This window comes from Typopeltis vanoorti, chromosome 13 (genome assembly GCF_054136105.1).
Source record: "Typopeltis vanoorti isolate ZY-2024b chromosome 13, IOZ_Tvanoo_1.0, whole genome shotgun sequence".
NCBI classification, from domain to species: domain Eukaryota; kingdom Metazoa; phylum Arthropoda; class Arachnida; order Uropygi; family Thelyphonidae; genus Typopeltis; species Typopeltis vanoorti.
In genome coordinates, this window is record NC_143561.1 from 122,954,459 (window position 1) to 122,975,422 (window position 20,964).

The 20,964-nt window shown below is 37.6% G+C and overlaps 1 protein-coding gene across 1 annotated transcript in view; it reads left to right on the forward strand.

Annotated features, from left to right (window-relative positions):
* LOC150100509 (uncharacterized) overlaps positions 1-20,964 on the forward strand; it is a 1,094,033-nt gene that overhangs the window by 581,561 nt on the left and 491,508 nt on the right. The window contains exon 21 of the mRNA XM_090402670.1: positions 16,033-16,201. Within this exon, the coding sequence (XP_090258796.1) occupies positions 16,033-16,201 (169 nt within the window). The remainder of the gene's footprint in view (positions 1-16,032; positions 16,202-20,964) is intronic.

Here is a 20,964-nt window from a genome sequence, read left to right on the forward strand (position 1 = left end):
GATAGTGCTCCAGTTACAGCTGAAGATATCTGAAGGCAATAAGTTAAGGAGAAATCTTGCCGTATTGGTCCTGAAGCTCTGATGCTCTTTTGAGTAAATGCACGACAAGACCTATGCAGAAATCCTTTGCCGGGCAATTCAAGACGCCAGAAAGCATACCCTATATCCCGCCAGCTGCCGCAACTATTCATCGGTGCCCTGTATCACTTCGAGGAGAATTCCAAAACACGGAACGGAGGAGAAACCCCCCCCTCCCAAAGCATTGGAATAAGAAAAAAAGGGACAGAAGACACGTGCAAGATAGGAAGAGACCCATGTGAGTCTTAACTATTCATTAATTGTTTGTAAATTAAGAAAGAATTCCCTATCGAACTGTTAAGTTGTCTAGTATAAGGAGATAGCATTTAGAATGTTAACATTTCTCGTAAATGTGTGTAATCGCTAATGAGTGCAGTTATTTCCCTCTGAGAAAATATTGAACTATTGAAATTTCTTTGATTAATTATATGTGTACTTATGATTGAATTTTATGATAGAGTATGCTCCTGCTATCATATCATTGGAATGTTTGAAACTCAATGAGGTGGATTGTATAAATATAATTGCCTAGATTACGATTAAGTGTTTGAAAGGAATGAGATTCTGAGAGAGATATTTGTATACATGTATGTTGTATTTTGTATGATGCTAAATTAGGAATGTCAAGTGCACCTAACGAATTCATGTTATATGTATAACTTTCTGATAGTTGTAATATAAAGTATGCTTAATAATTAAGTGGATACAAATCCCTTGTTGTTCAACTGCTAGTAAGCAAAACTCTAAGATTGAGAACTACGAATCTATGAGTTTCTTATATATATATATACACACACACACCGAAACACTATCGGCGAATCCAAGTGTAAATGACCACTTGATAGTACAACACCAAGGCAACTCGAAGCAAAGGTGGAGCAAGATCCATCACTATCCTTGGTATTTTCTCATAATGTAAAAACAGCCCCTAGTGGATGTAATACTGTAATTACATTATGAGGAGAAGTTACTACCCAGACTGTTTTCAACCTTTTTTGAGGTCTCATCAGTGATTAGGTAGACCTGGAAGATAACAAGGTTTAAGTGAAAAGAACTTGCATACATTTACTATACGAATGCCATAAAGGTGTGTTTGTATATTATAACATAAATTGAAAGGCAAACGGCTATTTTTCTGGCATCCTTAATAATAATTAAGAGGATACAAATTCCTTGTTGTTCAACTGCCAGTAAGCAAAACTCTAAGATTGAGAACTGAGTCTATGTACCGAAAAACTATCGGCGAATCCAAGTGTAAATGACCACTTAGTAGTACAACACCAAGGCAACTCGAAGCAAATGGATGGATTGATGGATCTTACTCCACCTTTGCTTCGAGTTTTTGAAAGTGGTTTAAGGTAACCCAGAGGATTGCTACAGTACTGAAAAAGATGCTGTCCAGAAGAGATAAAGTTATCATTCCATGGTGTAAAGTCTTGATCAGACACATCTGGACTATTGCATCAGATTTTGCCCTCAGTATTTGTAGGGATAAATTAACTTTGGAAAGAATGCAGAGGCAGATAACAATGATGATTTCAGGTCTATACAATGTTAGTTATGAGGATAGATTAAGGGAATGTGGACTGCAAAGTTTGGTACATAGAAGAATAAGAACTGATATGATTGAGACATTTAAACTGTTGAAAGGCAGTTACAGAGTTGACACTGGGGAGTTCTTTCATTTGGTGGAGCAGGTGGAAGCTGCAAGCACAAGAGGCAATTCCTGGAAGTAGCGAACGAAAGTAGTGAGCAAGAGGGTGAGAAGTGGTTTCTTTGCATGGAGGGTGGTTGAACCATGGAATGCATTGCCTGATAATGGTGAGTGCATGAACAGTGAATGATTTCAAGCAACGGTATGGTAGACTTTGTATTTTCTATTGTGTGCCAATCATGATGATTCCTGGAAATAGCGAAAGAAAGTAGTGAGCAAGAGGGTAAGAAGAGGTTTCTTTGCATAGAGGGTGGTTGAACCATGGAATGCATTGCCTGATAGTAGTGAGCGCATGAACAGTGAATGATTTCAAGGAATGGTATTTTAGTAGACTTAATATTTTCTATTGTGTGCCAATCATGATGAATCTTGTGACCCTGTGGAGGTCCTGAATCATAATAATAATAAATTAAATAATAATAAAAAATAGTAGGCATATGTCCCTGTTAATGTTTTTTTTTTTTTTTTTTTTTTTTAATGAGGGTACATACTTCAGTAGTAGTAATTGCTCTCATACTGAGGTTGCAGGGCTTTTCCCTCCTGGAAACTCGAGATTTTCATCCTGCATACAGACGAATCAGCTTTGAGAACAGACACAATTTACACACAAAAAATTACTAGTGATGGCTGGTGGGCAGTAGAGCTTCCGTAACTCAGTCAGTATAGATGAAGCTATTTGGTCGGAAAGACCTGGGTTCAATTCCCATCAGTAAATCTTTATCTGGTCTCTTTCAACTAAAGGTGAGTTAGCTGGTCTCATACAGAGGTAGGGATTTTTTCAGACATTGTAGCCCTTCAAGAGTTTTTTTTTTTAATAGACAAATGGGAAAACCCAGAAACTTGGATTTTTCATCACCCAAAACAGGCAAACTGGCTCCATGAACACACATGGATTACAGTCATCAATCCCTGCCATATGCCGGTCCTGAGCATGGATAAAATAGAGTTGGGGAAAGCAATGGTAAACTACCCTGTAAAAATCTTACCAGGAATACTTTGTGGGCAAAGCCTATAAAGTCACCTATTGGAAACAACTGATAGGGAAAAATCAGTCGACCAGTGGTGGGCAGTAGATGGCATTGGCATAGATGATGATGTTAGTTGCAGCTTGCTGTAGTTGGTGGATTAAGTGTTGGATACAGAGTTGTTCAGTAGGTGCCCTACCTCAATGAGTCTTTGGACTCCTTGGAGGTGTCACGTAAGAATAATAATAAATATTTCAACAGCACTATCTATATTGATCTCAGGGAGGAAGTTATTCATAAGTTGGGATTTTTGATGTTTTTACATAAAATTATAACTTTCTTGAGACATATTAGGATTTGTCAGATATCAATATAACAAAATAATACCAGAAAAAGTTTGATTCATTCTGTTGTTGTACATGAAAGCATTCGTTAGAAACTTTGAATGCATCATAGAATGGCTCAGCACTTTCAGATCGGTATATAAATACTTTTTTTTTTTGTTTGCGAGTCACAATTTGAGTTACAGATGGCTTTAGTTCAGATTTGACATAAAACATATTGTTTTTTTTTTTTGCCAGTGGTCCAAATGAGCTCCTTCAGTCTCATTGATGAATTCCTTTTATCATTTATCAAAAAAAAAAGAAAGAAAGAAAGTACCACTCATTGGGTCTCTTACTTTTCATCAATTCCTGCATTGGATGTTAGTATTTCCAGATAACTGGGATCCTATGTTTACATCCTATAGTAACTAAGCAAAAATAATCATAATAAGTGTTTTAATTTGTATATATGGCACTAATGTACTATGAGCTCTGCAAGTTATGTGTTGAATTGATATGCACACACATACTTAGATACACTGATTGTAAAGAAGTCAACAGACATCCTCATGGGCAAAGTGCATTGTGCCATGTAACAAGTCATATTAGAAGCCTCTTATTGTTGAAAAATTAGGTCATCCCTGGCCAACAATCAGTGATCCATTGCACTCACCAAACATGACCGTAGAGTGCTATGAAGGATAATATTTAAAAACCACCATTTGTCAGCTGACATGTTCAATGTGGAGTTCCAGGCATCGAATAAAACATGAATCTGCATAAAAACATTCAGAACCAAGGATCAAAAATAGGTTTCCATGGTATAACAGCAATATGAAAGATTCACATTACCCAAACAAACATGCAGCATCTTCGGTGGTGCAAAGAAAATGTATAGTAGGATGTGTGGAAGCTTGAAAAGGTGTGTTAAGGAGCAATGAATCACACTACACCCTCTACGGAACAGATAAATGGGGTGGGTGTGGCAGATGCCTGGTGAACGTCTCTTACCAGAGCGTGTAACCCCAAACATGAAATTCAAAGGTGATGGTGAGATGGTATTATTATTATTATTCAAGCCTCCATGGAGTCAAGAGACTCATTGTGGGAGGACCTTCCTAGAAATCACAGTCTATCATGCCACTCCTTGAACTCATTGACCGTTCTTGCTCTCACCACTCTATCAGGCATTGCATTCCATGGTTCAACCACCCTCTTGCTCACAGCTTTCTTTCATAGCTTCCAGAGATGGCCTCTTGTTATCGCTCCCAAGTATGAACCCTTATCTGCCTCTCAATAGTTTAAAAGTCTAAACCTATCACTTCTCCATCTTCTGTCCACAAAACTCTGCAGTTCACATTCCCTCAACCGATCCTCATAACTAACATTGTAGAGTCCTGAAATCATCTTTGTTATCTGCCTCTGTACTCTTTCCACAGTTAATTTATCCCTTCCAATATATTCAGTATGTTCCTATTTTTCCTGGTTTGGGCTTGACCTTTTTTTTGGTGCCATGAACATTGAACTCTAAGAGGTATCTGAATATTCTGGGTGGTGCAATTCCTACTTTGTCGCATTTCTACAGAAGTGACCATTGTCTCTTTCAGCAAGAAAAATGCACCCTGTCATAAGGTTGCTATAAGTGCATGGTTTTTAGACATGAACGTCACCACACTTGATGGATGACAACCTTACTGAACATCTGTGGGATGAACTGCAGCATCATCTGAGTTCAAGGGATGTCCACCTTGCAACAATCCAGGACCTCATTACATGTCTACTGGGAGAATAGTCTAAAATTCCTATTGATTGTTATTGTATCTTCTTCTTTTTCTGCAGCTTTTGCCACTTAAGTAGGCTCGCTGTTTGTGATTAGTCTCCTCCATAACTTCCTGTCTTGGGCTGTAGCCACATCCAAGTTCTTCATCCTCAAGTCCTCCTCCACCATCTCTCTCCATCTCTTCTTTGGCCATCTGTGCTTCCTCTTCTCCTTCAAATCCATCTGTATGACCTTTCTTCCCACATACTCTTCCTCCCTCCACATCACATGACCAAACCATCTCAACCTTGCCTCCTGTATCTTTGCTCCCAAGTTCGTAACTTTCACCATTCACCTCATATAGGCATTTCTCAGATGATCCTTTCTGGTCACACTGATCATCCACCTAACTATTCTCATCTCCACTACCTCCATCCTGCTGATGTTATTTTTCCTCAGGGCCACAGTTTCCAAAGCATACATCATAGCTAGTCTCACTACTGTCCTGTAGATTTTGCCTTTTAGTTTGATCGGCACCCTCTTATCACATAGCACTCCAGCCATCTCTCTCCAGTTCCTCCATCCTGCTTGTATCCTGCATCCCACTTCCTTCTCAACCTCACGATCCTTTTTCATTGTTGAACCTAAGTATCTAAAGTTACTGACCTTCCTGATGACAATTCCTTCCAGCTCCAGATCTGTCCTGGCTGCCATCCACTTTGCAACACATATACTCGGTCTTACTTCTGGTCAGTCTCATACCCCTCTCTTCCAGTACTTTCCTCTAGCTGTCCAGTTTGGAGGCCCTTCTTCTCTTGATTCTGCAGACAGCACTATGTCATATGCATACAACATAGTCCAAGACATGTCTTCTCTCAATTCCTCCATCACCACCTATATCACAATATTAAACAGAACTTAATGCTGATCCTTGATGCAAGCCAACTGTCACTAGGAAACTTTCTGTCTCTCCCAGGCAGGTTCGAACTCTTGTCTTCACATTTCTGTACATCTCCTGCACCAACCTGATATATTTCTCTGGTACCTTCTTCTTCCTCAGACACCTCCAGACTTCTTGCCTTGGCACTCTATCATATGCTTTCTCCAGATCATTAAATACCAGATGTAGCTCCCGTTGCTTCTCTCGAAACTTTTCCATTATCTGTCGTCGATCGACCAGGCTTGAAGCCGAATTGCTCTTTTGCAATCTCTGCCAACTTCCTCATTCTTCCATCAAGAACCCACTCTAGGATTTCCATTGTGTGGGACATCAACTTTATTCCTCGATAATTCTTACAGTCTTGTGCATCCCCTTTACTCTTGTAGACAAGAGTACTTTCCCTCCATTCCTCGGGTATATTTTCCTGTTGACAAACTTTTATTAACAGATCCCACAGCACGTCAATTCCTTCTTTCCCCCAGTGCCTTTCATTCCTCCACTGGAATCCTGTCAGGGCCCACTGATTTTCCATTCTTCATCCTTTTTATGGCTTCCTTTACTTCCGCTCTCTAATGTAATTGATTGTTATTGTATGCTTGTCATAACAGCAGCAATCCTATGCTCCATAGGATTGCTGCTGTCATCGCAGCGAAAGGAGTTCCTACATCTTATTAAGGCATGTGCCATGACTGTTTGTTCCTCACAGGGTGTCTATTGAATTCTTTCCAAGTAGTGTGTGTGTAATAATTGAATAAACTTAATGATTAGAAGCTGAAAGATATCAAAATAGAAAGAAAACTATTTATTATATGAGTGCACAACTAGTTTCGTCTTCTTAGAAAATAACACATGCATGACATGAAAAGAGAAATACAAAAATGTATATTACAAGAAAACAACAGCTATAAATTAACTTGCAAATGTATTGTTGAATGCCTTCAAATATCAAATGAACTTCTTAGAAAACATCAAATGAAGTTTTCTAAGAAGTGGAAACTCGTTGCGCATTCAAATAAGAAATAGTATTTTTTTTTTTTTCTATTTTGATATCTCTTGGTAGGTGTTCATGCACACATACCCTAACTGCAAGAGTATATCATCCAGGTAGTGATATTGCAGAAATGAAGGAACCAACAGCTTATACGGGAATTGTGGTGAATGAAGCAGAGGTGAATAGTCTATTACAAAACCTCAATGTGAATACATATGTGGGATTAGATGGTATACCAGCTCATGTCGTACGTGAAGCGACTAAAGAATTGTCAGTGCCCTTGACCATTTTGTTTAATTTTAGTCTCGGGTCTGGGTTAGTTCCGAGTGGGTGGAAAGAGGGGAAAATAGTTCCGCTGCTTTAAGGAGGTTCCAAGACTGCTGTTGTAAATTACTGACCGATCAGCATATCAGGAGTTGTTGTCAAGGTCTTGGAGAAAGTAGTCAAGAGGAAAATACAAGAATCGATAGATGAAAATTGGATACTGTATGGGGGACAGCATGGTTTTGTGAAGGGTAGATCATGCCTCAGTAACTTGCTCACATTTTATAACACGGTGACAGCTGAACTGGATAAGGGTAATCAGTTCACAGTAATTCTGCTCGACCTTGCTAAGGCCTTTGACAGGATACCACATGGAATTCTAATCAGTAAACTGCAGCATACGGGGATGGATATAGGGTTGGTGAGATGGATAGGAGAGTGGTTGATGGAGAGATATCAGAGAGTAGTTTATTCAGGAATAGAGTCCAAAAGACAGCCTGTGACTAGTGGTGTGCCACAGGGTTCTGTTCTTGGAATCACTACTGTTTAATTTGTTCATTCACGATATAGGAAAGAATCTGAGAGGAACTGTTCATTTGTTTCCTGATGATGCAAAGTTGGGTAGAGGAATAGTGAATGCACAGGATGTCAAAATTTTGCAGGATGATTTGGATAGTTTGGAGGACTGGGCTAAGGATAATGGATGTCAATTTAATGTGGCACAATGTAAGGTTATGCATTTTGGGGTGAAAAGATTAGCAGCAGCAGAGCTGGCTGGTGGCATGTGCAATATACACAGGGGCGCCGCAAAAGAAAAGGCGCCTGAAAGATGTCAAAAAATATGAGATGAGTTTAAACAAACAACGAATGGTACAGAATGGTATATATAATTATGAATGCATGTCGTCTTCAATTTGGGGCCCCCTCACATCTTCCATGAAACGGACAAATAAATTCTGAAATTGTATCCTGGACCCGATTATATCACTATAATTTTTGATTAAAATTTATGAAAATATACCTAAAATAGTTCTTTATTTTTTGATGTATCATAAATCAACTTATGATTAATTGTTGAGTTCCGTGTAAGGGTCAAAAAATATGAGATGAGTTTAAACAAACAACGAATGGTACAGAATGGTATATATAATTATGAATGCATGTCGTCTTCCAAAAAAACGTTTTTGGAAAGGCGGCGAACATTAATCGCACACACAAGAAAAATACTATGCGCCGCTCCTGAGCAGCAGTATACTACATTGGTGGAACTGTACTTTTAGGAGATTGACAAGGCCAGGAATTTGGGAGTGTTGGTGGATAGGGAGTTGAAGTTTAGGGGGCACATTGCAAAAGTGGCTAAATCAGCTCATCAAATCACTTGGTTACTGAAGAATACTTTGACGAGCAGAGACAAGCTAGTTATTGTTCCTCTGTATCGAGCCTTGATAAGACGCCATCTTGACTACTGTGCCCAGATCTGTGCCCCTGGGTTTCTTCTTGATTGGGAGGAGGTGGAGAGGATCCAGAGACAATTGACAGGAGCTCTTCCTATGAGAACAGTTTGAAGATTTGTGGGTTGCAGAAATTGGTTGATAGGCAGAAAAGGGTGATATGATTGAGACATTCAAATTACTGAAGGGTTTCTATAAGATTAATTCAGAAGATACTTTTGAGAACAGTACTGGTGGTGGGAGTACTAGGGGCCATCCATGGAAACTGGGCAAGAGTGTGGTTAACAAGGGTGTTAGAGCTAGGTTTTTTACTTGGAAAGTGGTGAATGAGTGGAATAAGCTGCCAGAGTCTGTTGTGGGTGCCATGACTCTGAATGAGTTCAAGGCAAAGTATGATAGATACTGTATGAATGTTGAATAGGTTGTTCTTGACATGATGTTAGGGCCTCCTTCGATGAGTCTAAGGACCCCTTGGAGTTGCCCGTAATAATAAAAATATCAGACCTCCATGCAATCAAAAGACTCATCGTGGGAGATTCCACTTTCATATGCAGCTCATCAAATGTGATTTCGATACATTCATTGCATTCCTTAATTGAATTAAATGAAGGCAATGCATTCTAATGATCCACCACACCTACTCCTCAACCCTTGTTCATACTCCTTATGCAACTTCAAGGTATAGCCTATTGTTACCACCCATTCTATAAAATATCTCATTGACGTTAATCTGATAATTATCCCTTACCAGCCTAGGTGTCTTGATCATAGCCCCCTTTCTCCTTCTATATGGTAGGCTTTGCAGTTTGCATTCCTTCAGTTTGTTCTCATACTCAACATTCCAGAGACCAGAACCCACCTTGATTCTCTGACTCCTATCCAATGTTTCTTCATCCTTTTGAAAAGTATATGTCCAAATCTGTGCACCGTAATCCATATGCAGACCAATTGAAGTCTCATAGAATAGAATTCTAACATTCTTATAACATGTCACTATTCTATGCATCATTGCCGTAATTAGCTGTTCTGCCCTCATAAATTTAGTAAAATGGCCCCAAAATTTCAGGTTCCTATCCAGCATCACTCCCAGTTCTTTCATCTTCACCTCTTCTAAAATATCTCCACTTATGTTATTCTCTGCATCCCATCTTTTCTTCTCAAATTTTAAAACCCTGCACTCATTCTCCATTCATCGAGTTTCAAGCCCACTTGCAAGATTACATCAGTTCTACTCCTCATACTTTTTCCTAACTTTGTATCATCTGAAACAACTGTATATCATTATTCATTGCTGTCCGAATATCATTTACATACAAATTAAGCAATAACAGCCCCAAAGCATACTTTGGGGCACATCACTAGTGACCTTCCTTGTCTGGAAAATTGCTTCACCATGCACAACTTACTGATAGCTATCAGACAGCCATTCGCCAAACCCCATTTCAATTATCAGCTTGTTGTATGACAGCCTATCAAAAGCCCTTGCAAAATTTAAATATACTACTGCCATGCATCTCCCTTATGCAGTGCATTTGTCAAAATGTTATGATAAGCAAGTCGATTGCTAAAACACAATCTTTCTCTAGTTAACCCATGCTGTTCATCTAAGAGAATTCTGATTGTGAATTTGTCACCCTAGTTCTGAATCCCAGTCCTCACTAGCCTCTTTAACACCTTGACCATAACTCCACACAATGGCCTATAATTTGAAGCTTTAGTCTTATCATCCCCATTATGAAGAGGAACAATTTTACCCTCTTTCTATGCCTTTGGAACTTGGGCGACTTTAAGAATCATGGTAAAAAGGAAAGTTGAAGCTGTTCTAAAATAGCTGGAACATTCCCTCAAGACACTTATTGATATTTGATGCCAATAAGTCTGACATCCTTATTGACTCAAGTTTACTCAATTTTTCATATACCTTCAGCTCGCTCATTATCAAAGGCTCTTCTGCCTTTCCCACTGCTCTCAGGTTTGGCATTATGATACATTCAGTGGTTGTCATTCTACCATTGTCACTGACCAACTTCATCCTTCCATAATCATTCTGTATTCTCTGTCCACATTATCAAAAAAAATTTCCTTAAGTTTTTTTAGCATTATTTGCTAACTGCTACTCACATTTTCCTTGCTTTCTTTTTATATTCCTCCTGAAACTAATTATGCCACTCATCTTGTGCTGCCTCCACAATGCCTTTTTCTTCTATATTTCATACTTAACCTCTTCATTCATCCATTTTACACCTTCCTTATTTAATCTGCTAAACTTTGGAATACACTCAGATGTTTCCCCCTCTACCCAACAGTTCCTGAGAAGGGACCATGCAGCATTGATTTGCTCCTAATTCCTCATTCCATCTATAGCTGCAAGACATCTCCTGAATTTGTCATAATCAACAGTCTTATATTCCACATATATCCCTTTTTCACAGAAGTTTTGAATTGTTATCCCAAGTTATCACTTCGTGGTCACTTTCACCAACTGAAGAAAGGTTTGACACCTCAGTTATAATTACATCCTTTGATGATATCATCAATTCTAAGACCCTTGCTTCTCATGAACCTTCTGTTACATACTGCTTATGATAACTGTCCCTGATAAACTCAAGTAATTCATTCTTTTTGTCTCCAGATGCCGTCTTTTCATTCCATTCTATATTACTATAATTGAAATCATCCATAATGATCATCCTTTTATTAGCCAGACCAATTTTCCTAAACTTTTCATTGTTTGTCTCCACCTGACAATGTACTGCTTCAAAACTATTGTCACTATTTGTTTGCTGCATCTCCATCTTGGATGGCCATAACATCTCTGCTACCATTCAGAGCACTCTTCTTCCTGCCCATTACAAAAAAAAAAAAAAAAAAACCCTACATATCTCTCCATTCCTGCCAGAATATCATGTTCATCCAAACATATCTCATTTATTTTGACAATTTTTGAGTGATTGCACTCTATCAATATACAATAAACATTCATTTATTTTGAATACTACTGGTATTCATAAACACATACACTAGCCAATTTTTAACAAGTCTTATTAATTCCACTTTTCAAAAATAACTTCACCATAATTTACCCTCTTCCCCCAGCTATTCCTCATTATTCTACTCTCTCCCCAGGCCTAAATGGTACCCCCCACATCCCTAACTATCTCAAATCCCTTCTTGCAAACTCACACATCTATTTTTGTAACCATCAACCACACTTCTCACATAGTGTCTCATTGTTTGCCCTGATTCTCCCACCCCACTCCACTGCTCTGTTTCCCTGTCTGTCTTGGGCTCCTCTCTCATTCCCTCTCATTCCTTTCACTCACCTCTCCAATATCATAAACTCTTCTACCCCCTACTCTCCTACTTTTCCACATTACTTCTTGTTTCCTCAGGTCTTCCATTCACTTCCATCATAATTCTCTCTTGCAGCAATAGTTTCTCCAGATGACTCATACCAAATCCAGTTAAATGTAGCCTATCTCTTTTATATCGCTCCATCTATCTCTCAAATTCATCCCACATGTTCACAAAACGAATTTCGTTTTCTCAGACAAGTCTGTTAGCATGCCATTATCTTCATCTTCACTTAAAAGGGTTTCTTTTAAGTATGCAACACTATATTCTGAAAATATTTAAATTTGAATAAAGCTTCATATTTAAATATTTTTCAGAATATAGTGTTGCATACATTTAAGACTTCTCTTAGGCCTTATTCCAGCATATAATAATTTAAATGCCTTCTGTATAACTAGATTCAATACTTTCTTCTATATGCCTACCGGCACATATTCTGCAATTGATCTTACATTCTGCTTTCCTTCCATTCTTCCACTGCTCACATGGGACATTGAAAAGAACATATGGAAGCGATCACTATCCTGTTCTCTGCACAATGTCTTCACAGGAACCATGTTCACACACATGGATGCCCATATGGAAGATGGACCAGGCTGACTGGAGCACTTTTTCTCATCTTGCGAAATTTAATGCTGATACCATTAAACACCTATCACTGAAGCAATAAAGTATGTAACACAGTGCATTGTCCAGGCAGAAAAAAAGCCTCCATTCCAAGAACATCATATCAATTTCCACTCTATCCAAAACCTTGGTGAAACCCAGAATGCCAGACAGCCAAAAAAGATCAACACATAGCATGGGGTACATTTTGTAGGTACTCCACCACATCAAACTTAATAACTTTTAAGTATGTTCCGGCCAGAGCACGCTATGTGAGACATCAGAATCAAAAAATCTAGGATCCAATTTATCTCATCAGTTAATCAAATGACCATTGCAATTGTATGAGATAAAATCTAGAAAATGAAAGGTAGATATGCCCCATTTGTCCACCTTAGACCATAATGGAAGTGTTATTGCTGATCCCAAAGCTACTGTAGACACTTTGGGAGAAACCTTTGCCAGAATCTCAGCAGCAGCTTCACATCCTCCTGAATTTTTAATACTGAAAGAGCAGCAAGAGAAACAAAGGCTAAATTTTTCTATAAATGGACTTGAGACATACAACCAGCCATTTGTTAAGGAGGAACTAAAAAGGGCTATTCTACTGTTTCACCCTAGTGCAGTAGAACCTAATGACATCCATTATGAAATGATAAAACAACTACCATTGTCTTCAATGGATCTCTGCTTAATATACAACAGAATACTTAGAGGAAGAGCTTCCAGATTATTGGTATAAGTCAGATGTCATTGCTATCCCAAAACCAGGGAAGGATCCAACACAAGCAAATAATTATAGACTTATTGCTCTTACTAGCTGTCTTTGTAAGATACTAGTGAAAATGGTTAATGCCAGACTTCTCTAGTATTTAGAAAGCAACCATCTTCTTTTCCATACACGTGCGTTCTGTAGACATCATTCAACTTTAGACCATTTGGTTTGTTTAGAAATTTGTATAAGAGATGTATTTCTGTAGACATCATTCAACTTTAGGCCATTTGGTTTGTTTAGAAACTTGTATAAGAGATGTATTTCTGAAGCAAGAACATCTGTTTCAGTTTTCATTGACATGGAAAAAGCTTATGACACAGCCTGGAAATATGGCATATTAAAAGACCTCTATAACCTGTGTCTCAAATGACCCCTTCCTGTATTTATTAAAAACTTTCTGTTCAGGTGAACTTTCCAAGTCAGAGTGGTAAGTATACTTTCTCGATCATATTTTCAAGAAAAGGGTGTTCCCAAGACTCTGTCTTGAGTGTGACACTTTTTGCTGTTAAAGTTAACTCAATCACTGAACAGCTTCCTCCCACTGTGGATGCTCTATATGTTGATAATTTCACAATTTACTGTCACTCTTGTAACATGAGGATAATTGAAAGACAACTTCAGCAAGTAATCGATCATGTTTCTCTGTGGATTCTTAGTAATGGGTTCAGGTTTACAACAGAAAAAAGTGTCTGTGTACATGTCTTTCAAAATTGCACTCTTTACCCAGATCCTGAATTAAGATTTGGATGAACTGTTATTTCAGTAGCTATAGAAGCAAAGTTCTTGGGACTCATCTTTGACAGAAAATTTACATTCCTTGCACACATTCATCAACTAAGAGAAAAGTGCAAGAGAGAGTGTTGAACCCTCTTTTGTACTCTTACCTCTACTGTGGGGTGCTGATTGATTTTCATTGCTCTGTCTTTATTGTGCACTTATACGTTCAAAGCTGGATTATAGGTCTCAAGTCTATGGTTCTGCAAGACAGACTAACCTGCTATCATTGAATCCCATCCAACATCAGGGTATACACTCAAAGTCTTTATGTTGAAGCAAATGAACTGGCTTTATCACTTAGATGGAAACAGCTTTCTCTTATGTTAAAAATACCAAGCAATTTTAAAACCAGGTTTAAAATTGCTTGATATTTTTAACATTTATTATACCCAAGGTAACATACTTTCTACAGCTTTCTCTTAATTATACCCTAAAGGTAAAGTCTCTTCTAGATTATCTTACATGGACTAGGCTGTTTTCTGTGCATTGGGAAGCTCAATATCACACACTTCAGACTGCCATACACTCTTTTGATATGCGTGTTAAAGAAACTGTGCAAGCTGCTGGTATGAATGTTGACAACATTGCCTACACTAAACATAACAGCATCCCTTCATGGCAGATTTGCACTCCATCCTTCAACCTCTCACTTTGTCAGCTACAGAAGTCTCATACTCCATCAGTTATCTACCTGCAATTGTTTAATGCACACAGTGCAGCCCATTCTGATTTCTTACCCCTCTATGCTGATGGTTCAAGAACTTATACCTTTGTTGGCTGTGTTGCTTTGTTTCCTGACATCATTATCTCCAACCATATCCTGCCTGATTGCAGTAATTATACAGCAGAGTTGCATGCCATTCAGCTTGCATTTCTGCATATAAAAGAAAATCACCACCAAAAGTGTGTAATTTATACATTCTCATTGAGCTCTTTACAGACTATCTCCTCTCCTATGTATAATCCACATCCAGAGTTGTATGAGGTGTCACACCCCTGTTGTACAAAATGAAAATCCTTAATTTTGATGTTCAGTTGTGCAGGATTCCCAGCAGCATTGGAATTAAGGGAAATGAGAATGCAAATGCACCTGCTAAATCAGCTCATACTTTCTCCACATACTGTTTGACAGTATACCATATACAGACAGTTTATAAGATCAAAGCTAATTGCTCATTGGCAGTCATCATGGCTGGAAGCATTGACAAACACATTATATGACATTAATCGTATCTAATTAAGCATTGGCATTCTAGTCAAAGTATAAAGAGAAGAGAGAAAGTTATGCTTTGCTAGGCTTGCATAGCTCACAGTCATCTTACGAATTTTTATTACTGAGGGCTGTTGACAATCCCATGTGTGAAAAATGAACTACACGTCTCAATACTTCTCATATTTTTACCTAGCCAAGCCATATGCACTCAAGCAGATGCTATCAGACTCAGGCAGATTGCATGATATTTTTAATTTTCCAAAAAATAATTAATTTGTACAAACATATTTGACTGTAATTTTGTTTATATGTAAATACTGCTTTGCTAAACTTAATTTTTATACGTGCATATTGTATAATAATTCCTTTTTGACTATTTATGTTCTGCTATAATAATATTTGCTGTAATTTTATCTATAAGTAGATACTGCATTCCTTGGCTTGGTTTTTGTACGTGCATTTTGTTAATTAGTTGATACTGCTGACTATTTATATACAGCTATAACTTTTGACCTTGTGTATTGCTGTGACCTATTGCAGTAATTTTGTTTACTAATTTCTATTTGACTGTATGTATGCTTCCATAACCTTTGTTGTAATTTGGTTTATATATATATGCTGCATTGCTTGGCTTGGATTGTACATGCATAATTGTTTACAATTTTTCTTTGTTTATATATAGCTGTAACCTTTAACCTTGTGTATTACTATAACCTTTACTATTGCACAGTATGACATTTGTTGCTTTTGTGCCAATAAATTATAAACCAACCAACCAACGAATCAACCTTCTGTGAAGCATACTGGAAATTCATGTTTCAGGGTGATTATGGTGAACCTGGTCTGTTTGGAAGTGAAGGATTGCCAGGCTTTAGAGGCTCTCCAGGACTGAAGGGGGAACCTGGTGAAAGTTTGTTTTCACAAGCAGGTGAAAAAGGAGAAAAAGGCAGTCCAGGAAATTTTGGACCTGTAGGCATTCATGGTTTGAAAGGTAATGCACTATTTCTGAATTTGTAGATAATGATTTGTATCATTTCTCTGTTGATTATTAGACACCATAACTGATAATATTTTTGAATTTTAGACCAGTTCATAAATTCATCATCATCAAATTCCTGTCATGTACCCTCAAGGGGTGTACAGGATATGATAGTACTACATGAAAAATTTACATCATCACTAACTTCCTATCTACAATTTTCCTCCAAATCAGTCTGTTACTTGTCAAGACTCCAACATTATTAGATCTTATATTTCTGTCATCTAAGGCACTTTGTAGAGTATCAATCCAGCTATATCTTGGTCTTCCTCTTGGTCTTTTTTCCAGCCGACCTGGCAGAGAACACTTGTTTTGCTAATCTTTCCTTGCCCATTCTGTTTAAGTGACCTGAGATTAGCTCTGCTGATGCATTCCTGGATGCTGACAATGTTAAGTTATATCCTAATATCCTCGTTTTTAATATGGTATTGCCATTGATGATGTTGTTACATCTTCTACCTCGTCATTTATTTATTTTATCTTATTTTAATTACTTATCTTTATATTACTTATGTTCTTATGATCAGCTATTCCGTTGCCGACAAATTTATATTCCTAAGTCGACTGCGCCAGCCAGCAACCGAATTCTGACAGACAATCTTAAACTACTGAAAAGAAAATAGGGATCATTTGGTTTGCAGTCGTGGTCCCCCTTTCTTAGTTATTAATGGATTCCCCACTTATGCATGGTTTGTAAGTGGTAACTCAATTCTCAGAAACATGACAGACTCATGAGGTTTGAATCAAGGAAACACATTTATTTAGATAACTACACATATATACTCGTTAGGTAAAATTTCAATTCTAAAAGTCTGAACTCCCCTCCCCTTTTTAAGTTAGCATATCCAAAAGGTTTACTCTAAAATTTTATGCTATCAATATAATACTCTTCTTTATATAACTACCTTCAGATTTGGTTAATTTCTACTGAGTTTCTCAATTCACACATATAGGAATAACACATACTTAAATACCTCTACAATTCTAGTAAGGATTATATCAGACATACTGCGTCTGGCAAAATTCACATGAGATAATATTCTATCTTAGTTTCAGGCTTTATCCTCCCCCAAAATTTAGTTAACATTCAATTTTAAACTTAGCACAATGACACAAATCTTTCCTCCAATATAAACAGTCCAAAGCCTTGGTTGCCAGCTCGGCTTAAGCTTAGGGTGCCACCTGCTCTCTAGCCGTAGACAAAATGTCCAAAGGAAAACAGTTCTTTAGATACAAGATGGAAGTTGACTATCTGGAACTCCTTAACGTTCTTTTTCTTATACCCTCTTTGGTTATTGATTAATCCTATTACGAAAGCTTGTGTCTTACCGTTCTTGCTTTTCTGGTAGTTATTGGGACTTACTTAACTTGACCTCCGGGTTTCCTCACCGTATATTCCTCATGGCATCTGCACCACACTTTCATTCTTCTCAAAAGAAATACTTCTTCGCTGACTTGTACGTTGACGTTGGTTCACCAGCAGCTCTTTTCTGGAACTCTGGCTGCATTTCTAGTTGTCTACTTGTGGCTTCGGCCGACGCGGCATGTACAGCAACGGGAAAATGTTGCTGGCTTGGCGGCAAGCTTCACAGCTATCGAGCACTCCAATCAGGAACCAGGAGCAGACAAATAAGAGAACGATTGAATTCCGTGCCGAAACCTATATAGCTAATGTGAGTGCCCTCTCTTGGTGGTGTCGTCATGCACATAGCGCCAGCCGATTGGTTACCGCGGCTCTGATCTGTTTTTGACATGGCTCAATACATGTATTATCTTATATACATCTTTCAGCAATTATACATATTTTTTCTTTGTTAAATAGTTTACAAACATTATCTATTCAAGTTATGGGCCTCTCAAGATTCACTTAATGTCTACTAAAACTGATTATACACATTTTCTTCTAGAGGCATAAGTATGTCCTTATCCATGGCTTTTAACGTTACCTTATGTTGGGTCAGAAATAGGATGACTCATAATAATGATTTGGCACTTTTTCCGACATAACAATATCTGTTCACGCCACTAATATTTCTCAGGACTCTCATATCTGCAGTCTCTAGTCTTTGGTCAAGTGTTTTACTTCTGACCCAGCTCTCAGATCCATAAGTTAAAATTGGTTTGAACACTAAGATGAAAAGCCAAACTGCTATTTTTTCTGGCGAGGTTGATAAGTAAAGCGGATAAAAATCCCTTATTGTTTTACAGCCAGTATGTGAAGTTTCGCATACTGGCCGAAAAACAATAAGGGATTTTTATCCCCTTTACTGGTTTGAACACTGTCTTGTATACAGCTAATTTAGTGTTCTGAACTAATTTCTCTCTTCTTCCATATGAATTTATTCAATTGACTTTCTACCATACCTGCTTTGTTTATTCTGTTGTCTATTTACATATTTAATTTACCATCTTCACTAAAAATAATGCCTAAGTAACTGAAATGTTTTACTTGTTCCACAGGTTCTCCGTTCGCAACAGAGTTGACATTTTCAACAATTCTGCCTATTTTTATTGTCTTTGTCTTTTTATTGGTGACTGTCATACCATATCTATTAAAAAGTTATTCAATTTAGTCAGGGAATCTTCCAGACTTGTAGCAGATTTATTTAGAAGTATAACATTGTCTGAATAAAGCAAAGAGCTGTCATTAACATCTCCAATTTTGATGTGATGTTTAATACCACTTTCCTTCATAATGTGATCCATTTAGATAATGAATAACAGAAGGGATAATGCGCATCCTCGTCTCATACGAGATTTAACATTAAACCATCTTCCTGTACATCCTTCAATTCTAACTGCTGACTTACAACTCAAATAGAGACTAAGTATTGCTTGATATAATGCCCCATTAACACCATATAACTGTAGCGTATTCAATAGCTGCTCTCTCTTGGCATCTTGTCATATGACTTTTCCAGATTGACAAAACTTAACATATCTTTGTTATATTCCCATGATTTTTCAACTATGTCATGAAGTGAAGATCTAATCCTGACAGCCTCTATTCGGCCTGAATCCAGATTGTTCTTCACCAAGCTTTTCTTCCACAATTCTTCTCAACTGTTTCTCAAGTATACTTGAATAAACGTTACCAGGAAAACAATCAGTAGGGAAATACCTCTGTAATTCTCACATTCAGTTTTATTTCCCTTTTTATATATGGCTACTATGAGAGCTCTACTCCAGTCATCGGGAATTCGTCCCTCTGTCCAGGCTTTCTGAACTATGCAGTGCAGCCACTGTAAGACTTTTATACCTCCAAACTTGAGAATTTCTGGTTGAATATCATCTACTCCTGCTGCCTTCCACATTTCAAGCCTTTAATGGCTTTTTCTACCTGAAGTATTTATATGTATTCTTGAATGTATGCCTGTTAAGTGTTTTTTACTGCTGTGCTATCACTGCTTGTTTCATTTAGCAATTTTTTCGAAGTAATTACTCCATACTTCAAGGATATCTTTTTCTCCCGTTTTAATGTCAACATTATCATTTCTATCTCCTTTTAGCACTCTTTCCTTCATTTTTAAACTTCAACAACGTCCAGAATTTTCTTGATATTTATTTTCTATGTTCTTGTCAAAGTCCTCCCATGACTTTTGTTTAGCTAGTTTTACACAGTGTTTAGCTTTCTTACATTTGTCTGTGTATTCTCTAAGAGCACAAGCTGACTTATTTGCCACGAACTTTTGACATGCTTTCTTCTTTTCCTTCACTGCCTCTTTAACTTCCTGTGTCCATCATGTTCTGATTTTTCTATCCTTTCAGACAACCTCTTCGCATGCCTCTCTGGCTGAATCAACCAGGGTTTTTCTTCAAGGCTTGCCACTGAATCTCCAAGGTTTGATTCCTGTTCTGAAATTCTTTCATTTTTTCTTCTAAAATCTTTGTGTATTTTAGTCTACATTTCACATCTGAGAGCTGCTGAAGTTTTATTTGCTTTAACACTTTCTTACATGTTCTTCTTTTCAATATGAAATTCAATTTTATTCTGCTCAAGACTAAATAGTGATCACTTCCAATTTCAAATCCTCTGTACACTCTAGTGTCCTGCAGCAGTGAGAAAACCACTGTCAACAATAACATAGTCAATGAGATTTTTCTTATTCCTTGCTTCTTCTCACTATGTGAATTTCTGCACATTTTTATGTTGGAAAATGGTGGTAGTAATAACCAGTCCATGTCCTGAGCAGAAATCCATCAGGCATTTGTCATTATCATTAGCTTTGCTCATTTCTCCAAATTTTCCCAAAATATTTTTGTATGTCTCACAATCATTTCCTACTCTTCTATTTAGATCCCCAACAAGGACTAACTTTTCCTTTTTTATTGTGTCAGTTGCTTTCTCTAAAGCCTCAAAAAATTCCTTCACTTCTACCTTAGTAGAACCTTCTGTGGGATCATAGGCACAAATAAGTCTCATTGACCAGTTCTCCATTCTGATATTTGCCCACATCACTCTACTTGAGATTTCCTGTCATTCAAGAAAATTAGCCTCGTATTTAGTATTGAATAGTATGGCTACTCCTTCTTTTACTTGATTGTCATTGCCTGAATATAACATTTTGTATTTTTTTGCTCAGAAAGATCTCATCAGTTTTTGTCTTTTTTTGTTTCAGTCACCCCTGTAATGTCGATCTGGTACTTATCTAATTCTTCAGCTAGCTCCATTTCTTTGCCATTCAGGCTTCTTATGTTGATAGTACTGATCCTTA